General features: G+C 54.5%; 1 protein-coding gene across 3 annotated transcripts in view; it reads left to right on the top strand.

Moving 5' to 3' along the window:
- Nucleotides 1–20361, top strand: part of GRB10 (growth factor receptor bound protein 10) — a 158336-nt gene that overhangs the window by 52560 nt on the left and 85415 nt on the right. For all 3 annotated transcript variants that reach the window (XM_047753012.1, XM_047753011.1, XM_047753010.1), the window contains one exon: nucleotides 226–323. In XM_047753012.1, coding sequence (XP_047608968.1) covers nucleotides 273–323 — 51 coding nt within the window. In that variant the 5' untranslated portion in view covers nucleotides 226–272. The remainder of the gene's footprint in view (nucleotides 1–225; nucleotides 324–20361) is intronic.

Below are 20361 nucleotides of genomic sequence, written 5' to 3'. Positions count from 1 at the left end.
CTTGGGCTCTGTGGGTCCCCTCACGCCCCCAAGGGGCCCCCCCCCCGGCTGCTTGGGGTTCTGCAGTTGGCGCCTGACATCCCCCCAGCCCCACCCCAAGTGCACTCCTGGACAAACGTCCGAGTTGCATCCAGGGTCACCCGTCAGGTGCGCTGCCTGGGAGCGGAGGTGGCGGGTGGACTTTCCTCTCTGTGTCTGGCTCCTCACGGTCTGTCTTTCTTCCAGGTGCCGAGGCCCAGTCGATGTGATTGGCGGAAGGCCACCCGGGACCCATGGCTTTAGCGGGCGGCCCGGATTCCTTTTTGCACCATCCGTACTACCAGGTAGGGGTGTGCGTGGTTCGGGCGGTGCTGCTGGCCAGGGGCCAGCGTCATTGTGGCTCTTCACCTGATCCGTCACCAGCAGGACGGCGCGGCTGTCCTGCAGCGCTGAAGACCAGGCGTGCTGCGGAGGCCTTCCTGGCTTTGCTTTGGAAGAGCTTGTCACCGTGACCGTGGCATCCTTCCCTAAAAGATTTTTGGGGCCGTGCAGACTTGCCTGCAGGACACAGGCCCCGTGTTGTCACCTGCCAGGCCCTGAAACTCTGGGGGGCGGTTTTGAATGGTGGTGAACACGGGGATGTTGCATCAGGGACAGGAGCTTCCAGGGGGAGAAGTGGGAAGGAGGTGGTCCCGTGCCTGGTCGTGACCTCCTGTTGCAGACACGGGGATGCTGCATCAGGGACAGGAGCTTCCACGGGGAGAAGTGGGAAGGAGGTGGTCCCGGGCCCGGTCGTGACCTCCTGCTGCAGACGGAGCCCTTCCCGCCCCCGCCAGCATCGGGCAGCCTCGTTGCGCCCTTTCCCCGGCTCCTTGGCACGCGCTGCTGGACAGGGCTCCTCTGTCCGTTTCTTTCATCTTCCGAGGCTGATTTTCGTTTGAGCTTTTGCTTTGTGGCGCAGAGCGCTGTCTTTGATCCTGAGATCTTTGGGTTTGGCAAGTGAATCCTGCTTCCTCGTTGTCAGCCCTTCAGCATATAAAGCACCCGTGGTCTCTCTCCCACTCGGGTTTTCCAGCAGGAGCCCTGAGCGGGGACGTCCTTCCGTGGGCTCTGCCGTGGACCGGTTTTTGCGCTTCTCTCAGCTCGCCGTTCTCGCCTTCCATCTGCGAGGTCTCTTTTTAGCTTCAGGGATGATACTTTGCACATGGCATCATGGCTTCAGAGAGGTGCCTTTGAAATTTTGTTTTGCTGGAATGTACACACGTGTGCGTGACGGGGTCCCCTTGCTGTACAGTAAAAATGGACAGGGCACTGTAAACCAGCTGTGATGGAAAAGCATAAAAATCATTTAAAAAAATAAAAATGAATTTTTTTGGTGAAAAAGAGGAACAGATCTTGGAAAAGAGACAGAAGATTGGGGATCTCAGGCGCTGTGACCGCTGGATCGGGGGGCGGAGCCGACATCAGTTACAGACGGGAAGAGAGGGCTACACCCTAGCAGGGATGTGACGTGTGCCGGTGACCCAGGGCCGGTTCTGTGGGTGAGCTTGCCCCAGGCCTTGCCCTCTGCCTCCTGTGTGATCCTTTGCTTGTTCTTCAAGCGGCTATGGTTGCCTCACCCTGTTGATTAAACCTCCAAACTGCACCCACGGGTCACGGGTTCAGCTCTTGTGTGGCCCCTCAGCTTTGGCCGGCTGCCCCCCACCCCCCGGCCGGCTGCCTTACTCTTGGCCCCACGCTCCCGGGAGAATGAACTTCAAGGAAAACCTGCCTCGGGGAGGGGGTGTGAGTTCGCTGACCTCGCTCGTCTCCTCCCCGGTGACAGAGCAGACCTTCAGGGCCAGGTAGGTCATGTGAACCCAGGCCCTCTTCTGGGCTCTGGCTCATCCTACTGGCATCTCGGATCACCTCTGGTCCAGACAGAGATGGCAGGCGTGCCAGCTGCAGCCAGCGCTTCCTTTGTGGACGTGGTAGGGGTTTGTAGTCACCGGCTGCGTTGCCCAAGGGTCTTTTGCAGGAGCCAGGAAGCTGTGGACACACCGTGGGCCCTGCCAGCAGAACCCTGTCACCCTGGCAGGAAGCGCCCCGCAAGCCGTTTGGTGGCTCTTGAAGGCACCGTCACGCTCTTGTGAGAGTCCAGCGGGCAGACTTGGCCGCTTTTCCCTTCTGTTCCTGGAAAATCAGATGACGGTTCCAGAGTTTCTCAGAACCGGGAATGATTTATGATGCGTTCGGTCTTGAGTGATCTGCCGTTACAGCAAGTAGATAAATCTTCGCGTTTTTATAGAGAAGAATTTCTTTTTAAGGTCGTCAGTGTCCACATACTTGGCTGACTCCAGCCGCTCACAAAGCGCTGCGGCTCCGTTGAGGCCTGCAGTTCAGTCCCGCAGCCTCTTCTGGCCACAGAAGTGCCAAGAAGGATCTTGTGCGGTCGCCTTCCTGCTTCTGCTCCCGGGACGGGGGCGCAGGTGCGTGGGGGGGCGGGGGCCGGCCCGCTTCGCCGTTTAAGACTCAGGTTGTTCCTTTGAACTTCGACGTTGTCGTGGTTTGGTGGCCTTGCCTCGGTTTCCCTGTTGGTGAAAAAGGGTGAATGGTGTCGGGCGACGGATTGAGGAAGGCTGTGGAAATTCCTCGGCCCGGGGCCAGCCCTGCTTGGCTGCCTGGCCGGGTGTGACCCTTAATTCCTTGGGTATCGATTGAGCACCAGCTTGACGCCACCCACACTGGGTGCAGGGCAGCTGCTTTTCTCCAGGCAGATAGATTCCTGGGGCTCATGACTTCTCGTGGGGGAGGAGAAAACCGGCAGCTAGGATCCCGGTGAGTAGGGAGAATAATTCTGATGCCAGTAAAAGGGGACAGTGGGAGTGAGAGGCCTCGACCTCCCCGAGGAGGCGTCCAGAGATGGGGCAGGGCCTCTCCAGGCGCTGGGGAGCTGGGGAGGGTCTGGACCTCGGGCATCCAGGATGGAGAGGTCTCCAGGGCTTTATGAATAGAGGCCCCAGCCCACAGTCCGCAGTGAGCCAAGGAGTCGCCTCATCTCTCCCGTCATGCAGAATCCAACTGGACCTGTCAGAGCCGTGTCCCCCTGACTCACTGGGGCCTGCTCACTGGACCCTGTGTCATCTTTCCAGCTATGTCCTCTAGGGTTCGAAGAAAGGATTATGTACCTTTTTTTTTGCCTTTTTTTGTCTTTTTTCTTTTCTAGGGCTGCACCTCTGGCACATGGAGGTTCCTAGGCTAGGGGTCGAATCAGAGCTGTAGCTGCCGGCCTACACCACAGCTCACAGCAATGTGGGATCCGAGCTGTGTCTGCGACCTACACCACAGCTCACGGCAACACCGGATCCTTAACCCATTGAGCGAGGCCAGGGATTGAACCGGCAACCTCATGGTTCCTTGTCGGATTCGTTAACCACTGCGCCAAGATGGGAACTCCAGATTATGCATCTTTTATGAGCTGCATTTTATTTATTTATTATAAGTGAAAGAAAGTTTACTATCCTGCAGGAAAAAAAAATGGGGAAAAAAAGACAAAAAAACAAGAAAACCCAGAAAATAAAATGGGTTCAGGTGCAAACATCAGGAGAAAATGGTGAACTGTGATGCAGAAACAGAGATGCCTGAATGTAAATTTGAGAACTTGGTAAGGTTACTGGTGAATCTCCAGATGTTTTCTCCAAAAATTTATTTCTCCTTTTAGAGCCTTTTTTCTGATTCCTCATTGGAAAACACATCTGCTTATGTTGGGAGTAGAACATCCTGGGAGTTCCCGCTGTGGCACAATGGGATTGGTGGTGTCTTGGGAACACTGGGATGCAGGTTCGATCCCCAGCCTAGCACAATGGGTTAAGGATCTGGTGTTGCCGAAGCTACAGTTTAGGCCGCAGCTGTGGCTTGGATCTGATCCCTGGCCCGGGAAATCCATATGAGGCCAAAAAAAAAAAAAAAAGAGGAGAATATCGTAGAACTCCTTATAATTCTGCTCTCCTGAAACCGTTTTGTCAAGGACACAGCCTTCCTGCGGTGGCCCCCTCCCCCCACTCTCCACTTGTGGAATAATTTCATAAATTCTGTCCCAGCCCCATGTCTCGGAAGGTTATGTCCTTTGGCCCCTGGTCAGTTCTCGGTCCCCGAGCCTTCAGGCCAGCAGCCTCCCTGTGCAGCGCAGGGCTTGGCAGACTCCCGCCTGTGGGCCACATCTGGCCCCGGGCTGCTTTTGTAAATAAAGCTTTATTGGAACAGGGCCAGACTCACTCGCATCTCGTGCTGCTTCCGGGCCCACCTCCAGGGTGGAGCAGCGTTTGGCCCTCTACTGACCCATCCCGTTTTAGGTCACAGATTGCTCACATGAGTCCTCTGGGCGACCAGAGCCCAGAGGGGCCTTGCGGTAACCGCGTGTCCGCTTGTTACCTGCCTCATCGTTGGGGAGCGGGGACTAGACTCGGCCAGCATGTGGGACCTCACTTACAGTCACACGCAGCTTTGGGTTTTCAGTTGGGTTTCCATCTCTGGGGTTCCTGATCTCTTGGCAGCATCAGGACTTGGGGTCACTCCCTGGAGTTGAATTCTGTTCCCAAAGCTGGTCGTCGTAACGTTTCCTTGAGCCAGAGAGGGACCCTGAGGCCTTGTTTCTCATCTTTCACACTCGTGCTTCAGCAGAGAGACAGATTCCTTGGACCGTGCTTTTTTCAGGATATTTGTGGCTGCTTCCTCCCCGTGGGGGGAGAGACGGAAGCAGCGATCCCCGGAGACTTCGCTTTCGTCCGTGAGATTGTTCCGGCCGAGAGGACGTCCACCTGAGACGCTTTTGCAAGTCTATCGAGGTCAACCACTGTTTAACGGAGACGTTGTTCGAGGTGAAGCTGGCGGTTGACAAACGTATTGACGACATTCGTGACCGTACACGCCCTTGAGTTCCCTGCACACGACTTCTGTGTGCAGCTTCCTTGAGAGATTAGACGTCACCCACATCAAGCCCCTTTGCGAGAATTAGAAGTCACTCCCCACGAAGTGAGCCTTTTGTGTCCTTGGATTCTGCACTTACTGAATTTCTTTGATCCTAAAATGCCATGAGATAAAGGGTCGTTTTTTTTTGTTTTTCTGTTGCGCCCGCGGCACATAGAACTTCCCAGGCCAGGGATTGAAGCCTAGCTGCGGCTGCAACCTACACCACAGCTGCTGCAACACCAGATCCGTAACCCACTGTGCTGGGCCGTTGGGAGGGAGAACGCTTGTCTCTGCAGTGACCTGAGCGGCTGCAGGTGAATCCTTGACTGTGCCACAGTGGGAATTCCCAAAGGGTCATTTTTGATGACAACTTTTCATTCAAAATAAGGAGAAAGATTATCCGGTGTAATCCTTAAATGTAGATTGATTCGACCATGTTTGAATTTCAAAATGGCAAAAATGGGGAAGTATCTCAGAATCTGTGAAATACTACAGACAATTACGTAGAAATAAAAAATTTAAAGCTGTGCATTAATTTTTTATTCGAGAGGGACAGACTTGCTCTTTCTGAATGCTTCTGTTTCCATCATCGAATTCTCATCTTCTGGAAGGGTGGGCGTGAGGTCTTAGATTTCTTCTGAAGAATTCACGTAGCTGTATTTATTGAATGCCCTCTGTGTCTGACACCAGGGCAAGCAATGTGCATGGGTTTGGTGTCTGTTTCTTTTAGGGGGACCGAGACTTCCAGATGCTGGTAACCCCCAGGTCACGAGGCTGGGCCCTGCTCAGGGGTGGGGGCTGTGGGCTGGGCCCTCTGAGCTCCCTCCGCCCTCTGCTTCTCCTGGGCACCACGTGCTTGGCCGGGCAGGTGTGTCATGCCTGCCTGCAAGCGGATTGGCTGGTGGAGGGGCCAGAGTTAATCAGTGCTCTCTCTAGCAAGGTGTCATAGCTCCACACATGGGCAGGAGGGGGCATTCCTGCTGTGGTGTGGTGGGCTAAGATCCAGCTTGTCTCTGTGGAGGTGCTGGTTCAGTCCCTGGCCCCGCGCAGTGAGTTAAGGATCTAGTGTTGCCGCATCTGTGCTGTAGGGTGCAGCTCCTGTCTGTATTCAGTCTCTGGCCTGGGAACTTCCGTATGCAGCAGGTGCAGCAGAAAAAGAAAAGTAAGACGGGCTGGTGGGGTGGGCGCTTGGGGCCTGCAGAGTGAGAGGGTAGCCGCAGAGGGCAGGATCGGCTTGTGAGACAGCGAGTCGGGCCCTGGGTTCCCTGTGGGCTGCTCGGCATTGGGGCGGCCCAACTTCCAGTGTCTGCCACTCACCAGCCTGCTCCCTGGACACGCACGTGTCACTGTCTTGGGACGGGGCTGCGTACCGGCACTGGCGCTTTCTGGTTGCAGGGCTCCTGGTGTCAGCTAAGTTCCTGACCGCCAGCCCTTGGACCTGGGCACTCCTGCTTGGTCCGACTGCTGCCCACCCGGCTGGCCTCTGTGCACCCCACCCTTCTGCACGTGTCCACGGGGGCCTGCCTGCGGCTGGAGGGCGCTCTCTGTCCAGATGCTTCCCCTGACCTCTGCTTAATGCTCCCTCTTTGCAGGGAAGGTAGCAGTTCCTTCTCAGGGACGTTGGCAGGGGTCGTGCTTTGCCCATCACCGGCCACACCTTCCCTACTGTGCTGTCACTGATCAGTGTCACCTCTGCCCTCTGTCAGCTCCAGTTTCAGCTGAGCTGATGTCACCCATTCCCCGGCTGAGCGGAGGCTTGTGCTCCGTTTCCCAGGAGCAGTGGGGCCTGCGGGAGGCTGGGGTGGCCTGGGGCTGGCCCGCGCGCTGGATTGGGGGTGAAAGCAGGCTGTGGCTGCTGTGGGGACAGCCCCGCTCCCCTGCCTCCCCAGGGGCGTCCTTCCCAGGGCAGTGGATCAGAGGCCACACTTGTCTCCTGCCTCCCGCGGGCCCGCCTGATGGAAGGGGGCCTGTGCAGGGGCTGAGGCTGCGGTTTCAATTCACAGAAATTTAGGCAATTGCAACTGTTTTTTTTAAAATGGTGCATTTGAGAACAGGATGAACTTTAAAGTTATTCCTTTTATGAAAGCATACAGAGTAATTGAAACCCGAACTTCTTTTCTCTAATTTCCTGTTTAAGTGTCTGGCCTTTCAAGTAGTAGCTCGGTTTAAATTCTCTTCTTAAATTCTGTGCTGTATGTAGCTTGTGCTCACTCTCCTAGTGGCCTGCACGGGTCCTTGTACTGTTCCTGGTTGTTTTTCCTCTTTGGGCAAAGCATCCTCTGCTTCCTGGACTTGCCCTGCTCTGCCGCCACCCCCCCTGCTTCTAGGTGCCTGGGAACCTACTTAGGATAAAGGGACTGGGCTGAAAACATACGCAGGGAAACGGTAAAGGAGCATGATCTCGGGAAGATAGGACTCTTCGTTATTGGTAGAAACTTCCAGTGTGTGGAGGATACGGTAGAAGCTGCATCTGTGCGATGTCGCAGAGACCTGGCATCTGCCCTCGGTGTTAAGGACGGTCACAGTTCAAATGCAGATTGTTTTTCCTTGGAGTTCCCTTGCACTGTGCTGCAATGGGAGTGGTGGCGTCTTGGGAGCGCTGGGACGCAGGTTCAGTCCCCGGCCCAGCACCGTGGGTTAAGGATCTGGTGTTGCCGAGGTGTAGCTTAGGTCGCAGCTGTGACTCTGATCTGATCTCTGGCTCAAGAACTTCCATATGCTGTGGGGATGGCACCAAGAAAAGAGGTAGGTTTTGTTTTGTTTTGTTTTGTTTTTTGGCCATGCCCTTGGCCTGTGGAAATTCCCGGGCCAAGAATCAAACCTGCGCCACGACAGTGACAATGCTGGGTTCTTAACCTCTAGGCCACGTTGCCCCCCGAGCTTTGCTCAGACCCTCTTTTCAGTGAGGTCCTCCCTGGAGTTTTAGTTGAATTGTAGCTCCCTCCCTGCTTACCCTGCTCTAGGCGTTTCTTTTCAGGCCTGGTAGTATTTTGTGGGTTTTTTTTTTTCACATCTGCACCTTCGGCGCATGGAAGTTCCCGGGCTAGTGTCAAGTCGGAGCTGCAGCTGAGGCCTACCCCAAGCTGCACTGGATCTGAGCCGTACCTGCGGCCTGTAGCACAGCTCAGAGCAACGCTGAATCCTTAACCCCCTGAGCAAGGCCAGAGACTGAACCTTCGTCCTCACGAATACTAGTTGTCTTAACCCTCTGAGCCACATTGGGAACTCCCAGGCCGGTAGTTTTTGACTGGATGCCAGATGTTGTGAATTTCACATATTTGAGTGCTGGCTTTTTTTTTTTTCTTTTTCTTTTAGGGCTATTCCTTTAACTATTTGGAGGGATTTGTTACAGGAACAGTTAGGCTTTCTTAGAAACAGTTCAGTTGTTGGGAAACTTGCTTTTATTTTTTATTTTTTGTCTTTTTGTTGTTGTTGTTGCTATTTCTTGGGCCGCTCCCACGGCATATGGAGGTTCCCAGGCTAGGGGTCTAATCGGAGCTGTAGCCACCGGCCTACGCCAGAGCCACAGCAACGCGGGATCCGAGCCGCGTCTGCAACCTATACCACAGCTCACGGCAACGCCGGATCGTTAACCCACTGAGCAAGGGCAGGGATTGAACCGGCAACCTCATGGTTCCTAGTCGGACTCGTTAACCACTGCGCCACGACGGGAACTCCGGGAAACTTGCTTTTAAACCTCACGAGTGGGTCCAGAGTCACTTCTAGTGCAGGCTTGCTTTGCCCTCCCCATGAAGGCAAGGCCGTCTGCGGAGTGGAGCCAGCACCCGTGTGTGTGCGTGTGTGTCTGTGTGTGTGTGTATACACGCAGGTGGAGCTGGCACCCATGTGTATATGTGTGTGTCTGTGTCTGTGTGTGTGTGTGTGTGCACGCAGCTTTCCCGCCTAGCCCCTTTGAGCGCAAGCCTTGCCCTGCCCTGAGTGCATGCTGTGGGTTGTTCTGCCAGCTTACCCGGTTCTCACCTGGCCTTGGTGCTTTCCTCACGCCCCTCTCCTCTCGCACCAGGGCACCCTGGGCATGTCCCCAGGGCCCCTCTTTGCCCAGCCTCTGAACGCCAGCTCCTTAGAAGGCGGCTTCTTTGCACTGCAGGTTGCAGACTCTCTCCAGGCCTCCAGGGGGCAGTAGGCGGGCCCTCTGCCCTGGTTCCCCCGCCCCCCCCGCCCCCCCGCCCAGGCCTGCTGTCCTGTGCTGTCTGTTGTCCAGAGCATGAAAGCTGTCTCAATGTTTTATTCAAGAAGAGAGGGTACATGCAATCCTTGGTATTCCGTCTTGGCTGGAAACACGGAGGTCCCTGTAATATTACTTCAACCGTGGTTCTAGGAACAGATGAGCCTCGGAACATTGTTATGTAACATCTGCTCTGGAGCTGAAAAGAAAGCAGAGACCGCACGTTATAGGTGAGCAAACAGGCGTAGCAGGTGTAGTTATTTGCTCTGATCAGATAGGTTGTCACATGGTGATTTATAGATGCGTGGCCCAAAAGCCACGTTGAGGTTTCTCGTACACGAAGGACACAGCTTCTCCTGGCCACGCCTGGGACCCCACGGTCATGCCTGCTACAGGTTCTGTCCACGGGGTGAGCAACCCTGAGACGGAGCCGCCGGTGTGCTGTGCCCTGGGACCCGTGCCGCTCTACCGCTTTGTCTCAGCTGCTCGCTGTGCACAAAGCTCCGCGGAAGATGCAGCTCAGGGAGCATGGCCTGACCTCTCAGCTGGGCCCTTCACCATGCTTCTGGAATCATCCCTCTGCCCTGCCCTGCTCCGCCTCATACCTGCCCCCTGAGGCGCTGTCACACCTGGCCCAGGTGCGGTGTGGGAGCCCAGGCAGGACGCGGTGGGGCCCACTTTCCCGCGTTCTGCCTCCAGGTTCTCGGCTGGGGCTGCCGATCACCCCTGGCCTCGTGCCCTCTGCTCCCGGAGGACGTGGTGGGAGGAAGAGCCACCACGGGATTACATCACACTACACCCTGGGGCCTCTTCCTGCTCCTTCAGGGCAGTGAGATCGTCTCCCTGGTTCTGAGGTTGTTGTTGAGAAGTTCGAGGAAGAGATGCCTGTCCTTGTCCTGCTTGTGGGGGAGGGCGTGTGCGGGGCCCGTCCCTCCTGACCCTGTGGCCTTGGCTGGTCCCTCGGCCTCCCGGCTGGGGCCTAGTGAGGGTACAGGGGGAGGAAGCAGGGAGCTTCCTGCAGAAGGAGCAGGGTCTCCTGCCCGCAGAGCTCTGTGCCCCAGCAGGGGCCTCAGGGGCCGGTCCCCTCTTTAGAGGAGGGAGCTGAGGCTCGAGCAGCACCCGGTCACCTCCCTGTCCACGTGGCTCCTGCCCCTGGATCGGCCTGCTCTCCACCCCCAAGCTGGACGCTCATCTTCCTCACCAACCAGCTTCATCACAAGGACTTCCACACATTGGGGGGGGTCAGTGCACAGCGGGTGACCGGCTCCCTGTGCCTCCCAGAGGGATTCAGGCCCTGTGGCCTGGGCCTCCCTCCCCGTCTTCTGTGACGGGGGAGGGAGACCAGAGCTGCTCCCCAGTTTCCAAAAGGTGGAGTCCAGGTTGGCCAGAGATCCCGGGGCCGGGGTCAGAGCAGGTGTGATGCCCTGTGCAGGTTGGCAGTTTGTCGCGTTGCTCTCACACCTGGGCTGCACGGTCGCTGATGCTGCTGAAGCGCGTTCAGGGTGTGACGTCACATTGCTGGTGGCTCAGGGTCCACGTTGTCTCATTTTCCCCTCGAGGCCAAGGCTGGCCGGGGTGCTGCTTGCTGGACATTCTGATGGATGGATGTTGTATTAGTACCTGTGGGTGTTCCAGGCCGGTCCTTCTCCTCTCACGGGAGGTCGGGTCCCAGAGGACAAGCCCAGGGGGTGCTGGGGCACCTGGGCCCCCCACCTGAAGTCTGCCATCTGGCCTCCGCCGCTCACCCAGCATTGCCGGCCCCAGCCCACTCTTCAAGGGGCTCCCCTGGTGGCGTCGGGATGGCTGCGGGAGGCCAGGGGTGGGGGCTTTGGAACTTGATGGGTCAGGTCACGTCCACAGCCGGGCTCCATCCTGGGTGCTGCCCACTCTCGTGCCGTGTCAGGCCATCACACTGGCCGAGTGACCGGGTCTTTTGGAAAGTGCTGTCCGGCTCTGTCTCCAGCCCCTCCCGGGAAGGGAGGGAGGAGGCGGGTGCCTGACTGCCCAGCCCAGGCGTGTTGGTGAGATCCAGTGACCCCGTGGCCTCTGGCTCCTCCTCGACATCCCAAGAGGTCCGTGGACCCCAAGGGGCCACCAGGACGCCCGTGGCAGTGTTTTATTCTTGACAGGCGCCACCAGTGGGGTTTCAGGTCGGTCAGGTCGTGACTAGAAAACCTCGAGCCTCATCGGAGAGCAAGCGTGGAAGAGCAGCCAGGGCGCGGGGCACAGCGCCGTCCTTTCCCCGCGGGGCTGTGTGTGACAGCACACTCGTGTTAGGATTTCACCCGCCTGAGCACTTGGCTCCTTTTCTCAGCCACAGTTGGCGTTTGGCAGCAGGTGTCCCCCCCACCCCACCCCGGTCCCTGAGCCCCCTCGTGACCCTGAACAGTGTGAGACGGTGAGCGCGTCCCACGCAGTCACCTCTCGTGACAGCGGCCCCTTCCCTGAAGCCATATCTGGTCTTTGCTGTTTGTCACCCAGGTCTAGCTCGGCGTTTCAGGGCGTGCCCAGCCCTGCTGCTGGTGTTTACACACTAATCCACAGGTAAGGACGTGGAGTCAGAAGCCCTCAAACTTGGCAGGAGGCGAGTTTTCCTTGGGGGCTGGAGGCGGCCCTGGCTCAGGGCGAGCCGGGCAGGAAGAGGCGCTGTGAGTGCTGTGAGGACAGGCTGGTTGGGAGCAGCTGACTGTTCTGGACGAATGTTTTCTGCACTTATTCTGATCAGAGGCGGTCCAGGTATTTTCATGTCCGGGTCAGTGGCACATATTAATGCAACATAAATAGGGAGTATGTCCCTCACTCCTTGACCGGGGAAGGCTGGCGGGGTGGGTTTCTCCTTTCTTTGGATGAAATAAAATTCAAATTTTATGGCAAGACAAGAAAGTTTTTTTTCCTTTTTAGGGCTGCACCTGGAGCATATGGACGTTCCCAGGCTAGGGGTTGAACCAGAGCTGCATCTGCGACCTACACCACAGCTCATGGCAATGCCGGGTCCTTAACCCACTAAGCAAGGCCAGGGATAGAACCCGCATCCCCATGGACACTAGTCAGATCCTTAACCTGCTGAGCCACTAAATATTAAATGTTCTTTGCCCGTTTGGGCCGCCCCCTCCCCTTTAGTGGGTGTTGTTCACCTGCATTTTCCAGATTATCACCTTCTTAGGCGATGATCTTCCTTTTTTTTTTCCACCTTTGTTTTTGAAATTTATTTTTGCTTGGTTGACAGATTTGGTTTTTGTTTTATTTTCAAGTGCTTTAAAAATTTTTAAGTTAAAGTATAGTTGATTTACGATGTTGTCTCAATTTCTGCTGTGCAGCAAAGGGATCCAGTCGTACATATACACATGCTATTTCTCACCTTACATCGTGGTCTGTCGCAAGTGATTGGATATAGTTCCCTGGGCTGATAGCAGGACCTCATCGCTCATCCATTCTAAATGGAGTAGTTTGCGTCTGCTCATCCCAAACTCCCTGTCCGTCCCACTCGCTCCCCTTCCCCCTTAACCTTCCTTGACCTTGGAAGGGGCCACGGTGACCTAGAGCCCACCGCTCCTGGTGTACACGTAGGTCTGGATTGTGGAGGCTGTCAGTAGTACACCGTTTGATACATAACCCTATGTCTCAAAAACTTAAATGACACGCTTCGGCCTTTAACAGGTGTGTCTCTTATTGTGGGCTTTGTTTCCTAGTCTGTTTTGTCTGATGCAGCATTGCCACTCCAGGTTGCTTTTGGTTTCCAAGGTCCTGAAGTGTCTTTTCCCATCCCTGCTCTTCCAGTTAGTGCGTGTTCTTACATTTGAATTAAGTCTCTTGTAGGCAGCCTACAGATTGGTCTGATTTTTTATCCATTCAGCTCCTCTGTGTCTTGATAAGAGGGTTTAATCCATTTATGTTTAAACTAATTATCAATAGGTGTGTACTTACTGCCATTTTTTTTATTTGTTCTCCGGTTATTTTTTGTAGTTCCTCTTTGTTCTTCTGTCTCTCTTCCTTTGTGATTTAGTGACTTTCTTTAGGGCTTATGTATTGCTTATATTATTTTCTCTTGTTATTTTGTGTATTTTCTGTATAGGTTTTTGCCTTGTGGTTACCACAAGGCTTACATACAGCAAGTTTTATCTGTTAAAGTCTGTTTTAAGTTGATAACTACTTAAGTTTGATCTCATTCTGAGTTCAGCATTTTTACTCTCCCCCACCGTGTTTTATGTTTTTCGATGTCATATTTTACATCTTTTTATCATGTTATCCCTTAACTAATTATTTATAAATGACCAATTTCCTATCTTTACTATATATTCTTTCAGTGACATTTATTATTTCATGATTTCTTGTCACTCATTAGCATCTTATCCTTTCGGCTCAGGAAAAGTCCCTTTTACATTTCTTGTAAGGTCAGTTTAGTGGTTTAGCTTTTGAACATCTCTTTATCTCTTCTTCGATTCTGAGTGGAGTCTTCTGGATTGGCCTTCCCTCCACCCCCAGCACTTTGACTATATTATGCCCCTCCCTCCTGGACTGCAAGGTTTCTGCTAAAACTTCTGCGGCTGGTCTTATGTGGGTTCCTTTGTGTGTAACAAGCTGTCTTCTCTTGCTGCTTTTAAGATTTTTCTCTTTGTCTTTAATTTTTGATGTTTTAATAATTATTCTCTGTCTTGGTTCGGGTTTCTTTAAGTTCCTCTTATTTGGAACTCTGTGGGCTTTCTATATCTGGATGTCTATTTCTTCCCAGGCTACAGAAGTTTTCAGCCATTATTTCATCAAAAAAAAATTTCTGCTCCTTTTTGTCTCTCTCTTCGCCTTTTGAGAGCCCTTTAATGTGAATGTTGGTCATCTTAACAGAGTCTCCTTAAGCTGCCTTCGCTTTTATCCTTTTATCCTTTTGTTTTCTCTTTGCTGCTCTGTGTGGGTGAGGTTTGCTGCCCTCTCTTCAAGTTCATTGACCTTTTCCTGCTTCATCTAGTCTGTTGCTGAACCTACTACTATAGTTTTCAGTTCGTTTATGGCGTTTTTCGGTTCAGTGACTTCTACTCTGAACTTCCCTGCGTATTCCGCCTCTTCGTTGAGGTTCTCGCTGTGAGCTTCCATTCTTCTCTCAAGTTCCACGAGCATCGTTATGACCATGACATTGAACTCTTTATTGGGTAAATTAATTGCTTTTCTCCATTTTACCTAGGTTTTTTTTTCCCTGATATTTTATCTTATTATTTTCATTGGGACATATTCCTCTGTCTTCTCATTTTATTTGGCTCTGTGTTGATTTCTATACAGAAGATAAAACCAGCGCCTCTCCCAGTCTTGACAGAATGGCCTCAGGTAGGAGAGGGACCTTATCATTCAACTCTGCCCTATCTCTTGGTCATCCCTCAAGCCTTTGTGGTTCTCCCAGAAGCCCATGGTATTTTTGATGCTGTACCAAATCCTGTCATTTTCTTTACAGGGAGGATCTCAGTACCTAAATACTGGCTTTATGGAATCCAGACCCTTAGGTGACAGGTTTTAAAAGTGTATATATACCTTCCTGTGCTGGACAGGTAACCTGGTGATATCCCCTGGGTGGCAGTCACAAATATTGGGGCTCTGTCTGCTGTCTTCAGTGCCCTGGGGAGTGGCATTTTTGCAAGAACCGTCTCTCTCACATTGTTAGAGTCTCATGAATCCCAGGCATGCAAGCACTCTGGCCATCAGAGGCAGGTGATCCAGTGGCGTCCCCTGGGTAGCAACTGCAAAAACCAGGGTGCCATACCTGAAATCAGGGTGCCAGTAGTGTCTAAGTCTCCCCTCCAGGAGATGCTGGTGTTCTGGCATGTGTCAGAGGGAAATTGCCAACATAGTGCCCACCCCTGAGCACTGTGAGTCCATGCTTGTGGGTCCCTCCAGATCACTGCAGTCTTGCGGGTCTTGGGACACGAGCCCCTTTGGTTTTCAGAATTAGATGTTTTGCAAGCTTTCCTCTCAGATGAAGGACTTAAACGCTGAGGTCCTGTTGTGGGGTTAAACCCTTTAGTCTTTAGGGAGAAGCACCAGGTTTTGAGTTGTCTCCAGCTCTGGGTCACTGTGCTGGGCTGGGATTTATGCCAGGGCTTGTCCCAGCCTCTCCTCTCTGCCTCGATATGGTTTTCTGAGTGTGGGCATCACTCGGCCAACCTTAGGCTTTTTAAAAAGCAGGCTGTCTGTGGAAACAGGTGACTTCAGGATTATTCCCACATCACCCTCTAGAACTGGAATCTTCACGTCTGTTTTTAATAAAAATTAGCAATTTTCTGTGGCTCAGAGGAGGGTAATGTGAAATCTTGATCACAGCTACCTGACTGATAGGTTTGCAAATTCTACAATAAGATACACATGCAACTGACAGATATGGGCTTTGGGTTCTTTCCAGTGGAATTTAGGGTAGTATGTTCCCATTATAATATTGCAGATAACACAAACCAGCAGATAATATTGTCACTTATTCTTCACTAGGACAGCAGTCTCATCATCTAGTAGATTTCTATTTTGAGGTGAAATCAGGAGTTTTAAGTGCCTCTTGTGTGGCATGATGGAACCATGGCACTTGGGTTTCACAGGTTGACCTTCAGAAGCATCAGCCTCTGTATCTCCATTAGCGGGTCAGCAATTTCTCCAGGGGGCAGGAGGGGGCAACGGGTGGGAAAGGCCTGAGGGAAGGCCCGAGAGCTGCCAGCACCAGGAGCGGGGGACCCTGCATTGCTGTGTCTTTTCCCAGCCCAGTCGTGGGGCTGCTGTGGGAAGGGTTGCAGGGGGCTGGGAGCCACTCTGGCTCTGTCTTAGCCTCAGCCTCAGGCCTGTGTCCTGGGACTGCCCATTCCCCCACGTCGTTCTTGTGCATTGCTGGCTGGTTGGCTGGTCAGTTTGGGGTCCTGCAGTATTTCACTGAATGCCTGTGGATTCTGATGGCATGTGCTCCCCGATCAAAGACACTTCAGTTCCCTGCCTTCCGTTTTCTATGGCATTAATCTTTGTTCACCTTAGCAGAGGCACTAAGGGCGTCTCTGAGCCTTTATTCAGATCCCTGAGAGACTCTGCACAGGAGGTGTGAGGACACCACCCTGGGACACCCGCTGGGGAGAGGTCTTGGTTACAGACGTCTTGTCCCCTTGGCTTACGACCATCACTGAACACAGGGCAGACCGTGTGTCACACATCCTTTTAATTTAATCAGCCCAGCCCACCTGTGAGGTCACCATTCTGTCCCAAGGAAGCACACAGACGCAGGAAGTTGTCGGAAGTCACGGGACTCACCAGCAGTACATGATCCCGGAGTCTGGCCTTCGCTGCATGTTGCCGTTTATCACCCGGCAGGTGCTGTGCTGACTGTTACACTCCGGTCTTATCCAGTTCCCCAGCTCTGCTCTGAGACATGGATGGTCCCGAAACCCCTCGCCTGCCCAGTGAACACTCCCTGGGCTCTTGGGCCCCTTGTACTGCTTCACAGCAGCCTGGGCGAGGATCGGTTAGACAAGACTGTCCGCTGAGGGCTGGCAGACAGCTGCTTCTTTTCTTTTATGCCCTCAGGCTGCATTGCTGCTTTTCACTGGCACACAGCTCAGCTCGTCCTGCTGGTCTCCAGCAGCGGGCTGTGTGTCCCGGTTTAGCGTTCTGTGGCTTTCCTCCCTCCCGGGGTCTCCGTCCCCCCCACCGCTCTGAGACGCGGAGGTGTCCTTGTGCCAGATCAGGGCTTGGGTTGGGGCCGGGCTGGGGTCGTGGGGTCAGTGGACTGGGGCTCTGGGAGGGGAGGGGTGGCTCTTCTCACTCCCCACTTAGAATTGAGGTGGGGTTGGGGGGTGTCACAGAAGCTCCCGAAGGGGGTGCCTTTCGGGCTGGACCTGCAAGATGAGCAGGCGGTGTGCATGGAGGCGGCGAAATCCCAGGTGGTGAGGACTCCAGGGCAGAGCAGGAGGGGAGGTGGCCGCCGGGGAGCCCCGGCCGGGAAGGTGGCCCGGGAATATTCTGGTGAGCGTGTCACCTACGATGAGAAGCTCAGACTGCCCTCCACCCCCACAGTTGGGACAGAGCAGGGCCCTCGGGCCTGGGAGTCTGCATTTCTCACCCGTTTCTCCAGGTGAGGTTGGCCTGTCGCTCTGGGGACTGACCACACTGACGCCAGCTGTCCTGACGGGCAGTGCCCTGGGCTGTCCGCATAGGGTCTCCACGGGCAGAGGCCTCAGCGCTGGGCACCAAAGATGGGTTCAGGGGGGGCTGGAGGTTCCAGAGGAGCCAGCCACGTTGGGGACCAGCCCAGGGCCAGCATGAGGCCTGAAGGAGCAGGGCTGGGGGCATTCCTGCAGCCCCAGAAGTGGGGCTCACGACGGAACTTTCTAGAAGAGCAGCTCGGCCCAGCTGGGGGAGCAGTCCGTGTCTGGTCTGTGCTGTGGTCTCACCCACCCCGCCAGCTCCGAGGGAGGACTCTGTGCTGCTTGACCCTCTCGCTTAGCCCGGGCTCGCCCTGCATAAGGCGGGAGGAAGGCGTTTGGGCCCGGCTTGCCTTTGACTTTGGAAAGTGTTTTGAAAGCCACGTGGGTCTGTGGTCCAGCATGAAGTAGGAAGTGAGTCTTGCAGCATCAGTGAAGGAGCCCCGGTGCCCATCTGTGTGGGAGGCAGCGCCCCCTGCGTCCGGGCTCTGGTTTGGAGAAGCGTCACCAGCTAGTGGCCACCGTCAGAGGCGCAGCCTTGCCTCCTCTCCCCGCCCCGGCCTCCTGCAGAGGCGGAGGCTGTGTCCTGCGGGCCCCGGGCCACAGCCTGGCCACCCTGCCCTCCTGACCCAAGAGGGAGACCACCGGCCTGGGACCGGAACCCCACCCCCGACCCCACGACAGCCCGAACTAGCCCTGGAGCCCAACAGCTCAGCCTTGCAGAAGCCCGTTGCCCTTGTCCCAGGTGGCGTTCTTCTGTGTCTCCTCTGCTCCTGACCTTCGTGCGGTGGCGGAGGGGAGGGCCCGGTCCGTCCTCTGCCTGGCAGGTGGTTGACTCCTCCTGGCTGCCTTTGCGCTGGGGCTTCACTTTACAAGCACCGTCATGTTCCCCGCGGGAGCAGTTTTCTTGGCTTTGCGAGATGGCAGAGCTCTTGTCTGAAGCTTCTCTGTGTCGACTCGTGTTCTTTTAATCTGGGAGCTTTACATACATACGAACGCATATGCGGTTTTTGTTCCTGCCACTCTAATCTGTCATGTGAACCTGTCAGATTTAAAATAGGACTTCAGGTATAGAATTGCCACATAAAGTGTAGAGTGCCTGGTTAAATTCAGATAAACCACAACATTTTTTAAAGGATAAGTTCCGTGCAATATTTGGGACATACACCAAAAACATTTTGTTAGTTGTTTATTTGAAATGCAGATGTCACTGAACAGCCTGTATTTTTAGTTGCTAAATCTGGCCACACTGTTTAGACAAGGTTGGCTTAAATTAGGTTTTTAGGTGACTTGTCTTCTGAATAGAGGTCTTGGTGGCGTCTGGAGTGCTTGTCACAGAGAGGGGGCAGCAGGTCAGTGGGTGACCGGGCCCGAGGCCGGCCTGGGCGCAGGGAACACCAGGTGCTTGTTTCTCCGCAGGGCCTCGTGCCATCCCAGACACGCCTGGAGCGCAGTCTTGGGGCGGCTGTCCGCCCCCCCCCGGCCCCGCCCTTGAAATAGGTGGGGTGGCACAGTTTCTTGGTCTACACTGTCTCAATGCCCATGGGGTCTGACTTCAGTCAGATGGGCCACCCCCAACATTCGTGTTAGGAATGGGCAGGAACCTCGCAGTTCAGTGTAAGGAAACCTTCCAGACGAGACACTTCAATAATTTACGTCAACTTGGACACACTGGCTTAGAGGACACTGCTGAGGAATTCACGGCAAAGCAGCGAGAGGGGACTCGTATGCTGACATGGAGCGTGGGGGTCGGCAGTGACAGCGGGGACCTGGTGAGCTGGCCCAGGACTGGGCAGGTCTTGGCACCGACGAGGCCCACGGGCCCCTGTGTGCGGAGGTGGGAACACAAGATAACAGTGGCCGTCCAGGCCAGGCACCGGGGTGCTCAGGGGGCCCGCGTGGGCCGGGCAGTTTGCGGCCTCTCCTCTTCCTGCCCAGGTGGCTGTCAGAGGAAAGGAGTACCTCGAGTCAGTGCCACCAGCTGTGGCGTAGGTCGCAGATGCAGCTCGGATCTGGTGTGGCTGTGGCTGTGGCCTAGGCTGGCATCTGCAGCTCCAGTTTGACCCCCTGCCTGGAAACTTCCATATGCCTCAAGTGTGGTGTAGAAACGAAATGTTCAATAAACTTGATTGCGTTGAGTTAAATGCTGATAAACAAAAACATAATTACATCTCACACAAGGTAGGAAAAGCGTTTGCAGCAAACACTTGGTTTCTTAGCAAACAAAGAACTCATCCTGGAGGAACTAAGAAACAGACTGACATCTCTGGGGGACCAAGGACCTCAGGCCGGGGCTCCCCTGACTTCGAGCCCTGGTTCTGTGCTTCCTTGTCCACGCGCCCTCCCAGCCGGCCTGCGGGGTCTGCAGCCCATTTTACAGATGAGCCAACTGACTCAGCAAGTCCAGCCCGGGGCCCCAAACCCTTAGCTGGGTCTGGGGCTCCTTCACAGAGGCCTGGGGTATAAAGCTCTTGCTCTAGTCCAGCTGGCTTGTCCAAGGAGAGTCACAGGGAGAGAGACAAAGGGCTGAGAGGCACGTGGAGAAGTGGTTCGCTTTGGTGTTAAAGATTTGCTCGCGGAAACCTCAGGATTAGGCCCCCGCCTGCCTCTGGGATTAGCAGGAAAAAATTCTACAACGGTCACCTGGCGCAGTGCTGGCTGCTTGGGCTGTTAGCATTTCTCTATTTCGGGTGGAAGGGTCAAAAGTGTGAACTTGTCCTTTTGACTCAAAAAAGGAAAGAAAAGAACAAAAAAAAAGCATATGACTTTGGACCTAGCCCTTCCAGGTCCGGGGTCCTAAGTGAATAATCAGGAGTGTGGACCAGGTGTTAGGTCCAGAGGCGTTTGCCGATGTATTTACGCTCTCTGACATCTGCAGCTGACTGCAGGCGTTTCCGAGGGTAGTTTACAACGTGAAACAATATTTGCCACGGTTTGAAAATAATAATGTTGGAGTTCCCATCATGGCTCAGTGGTTAACGAATCCGACTAGGAACCATGAGGTTGCGGGTTCGATCCCTGGCCTTGCTCACTGGGTTAAGGATCCGGCGTTGCCGTGAGCTGTGGTGTAGGTCACAGACACGGCTCAGATCCTGCATA

This window comes from Phacochoerus africanus, chromosome 11 (assembly GCF_016906955.1).
Source record: "Phacochoerus africanus isolate WHEZ1 chromosome 11, ROS_Pafr_v1, whole genome shotgun sequence".
NCBI lineage: Eukaryota > Metazoa > Chordata > Mammalia > Artiodactyla > Suidae > Phacochoerus > Phacochoerus africanus.
Note: the sequence above shows the minus strand (reverse complement) of the source record. Positions and strands in the feature narration are given on the sequence as shown.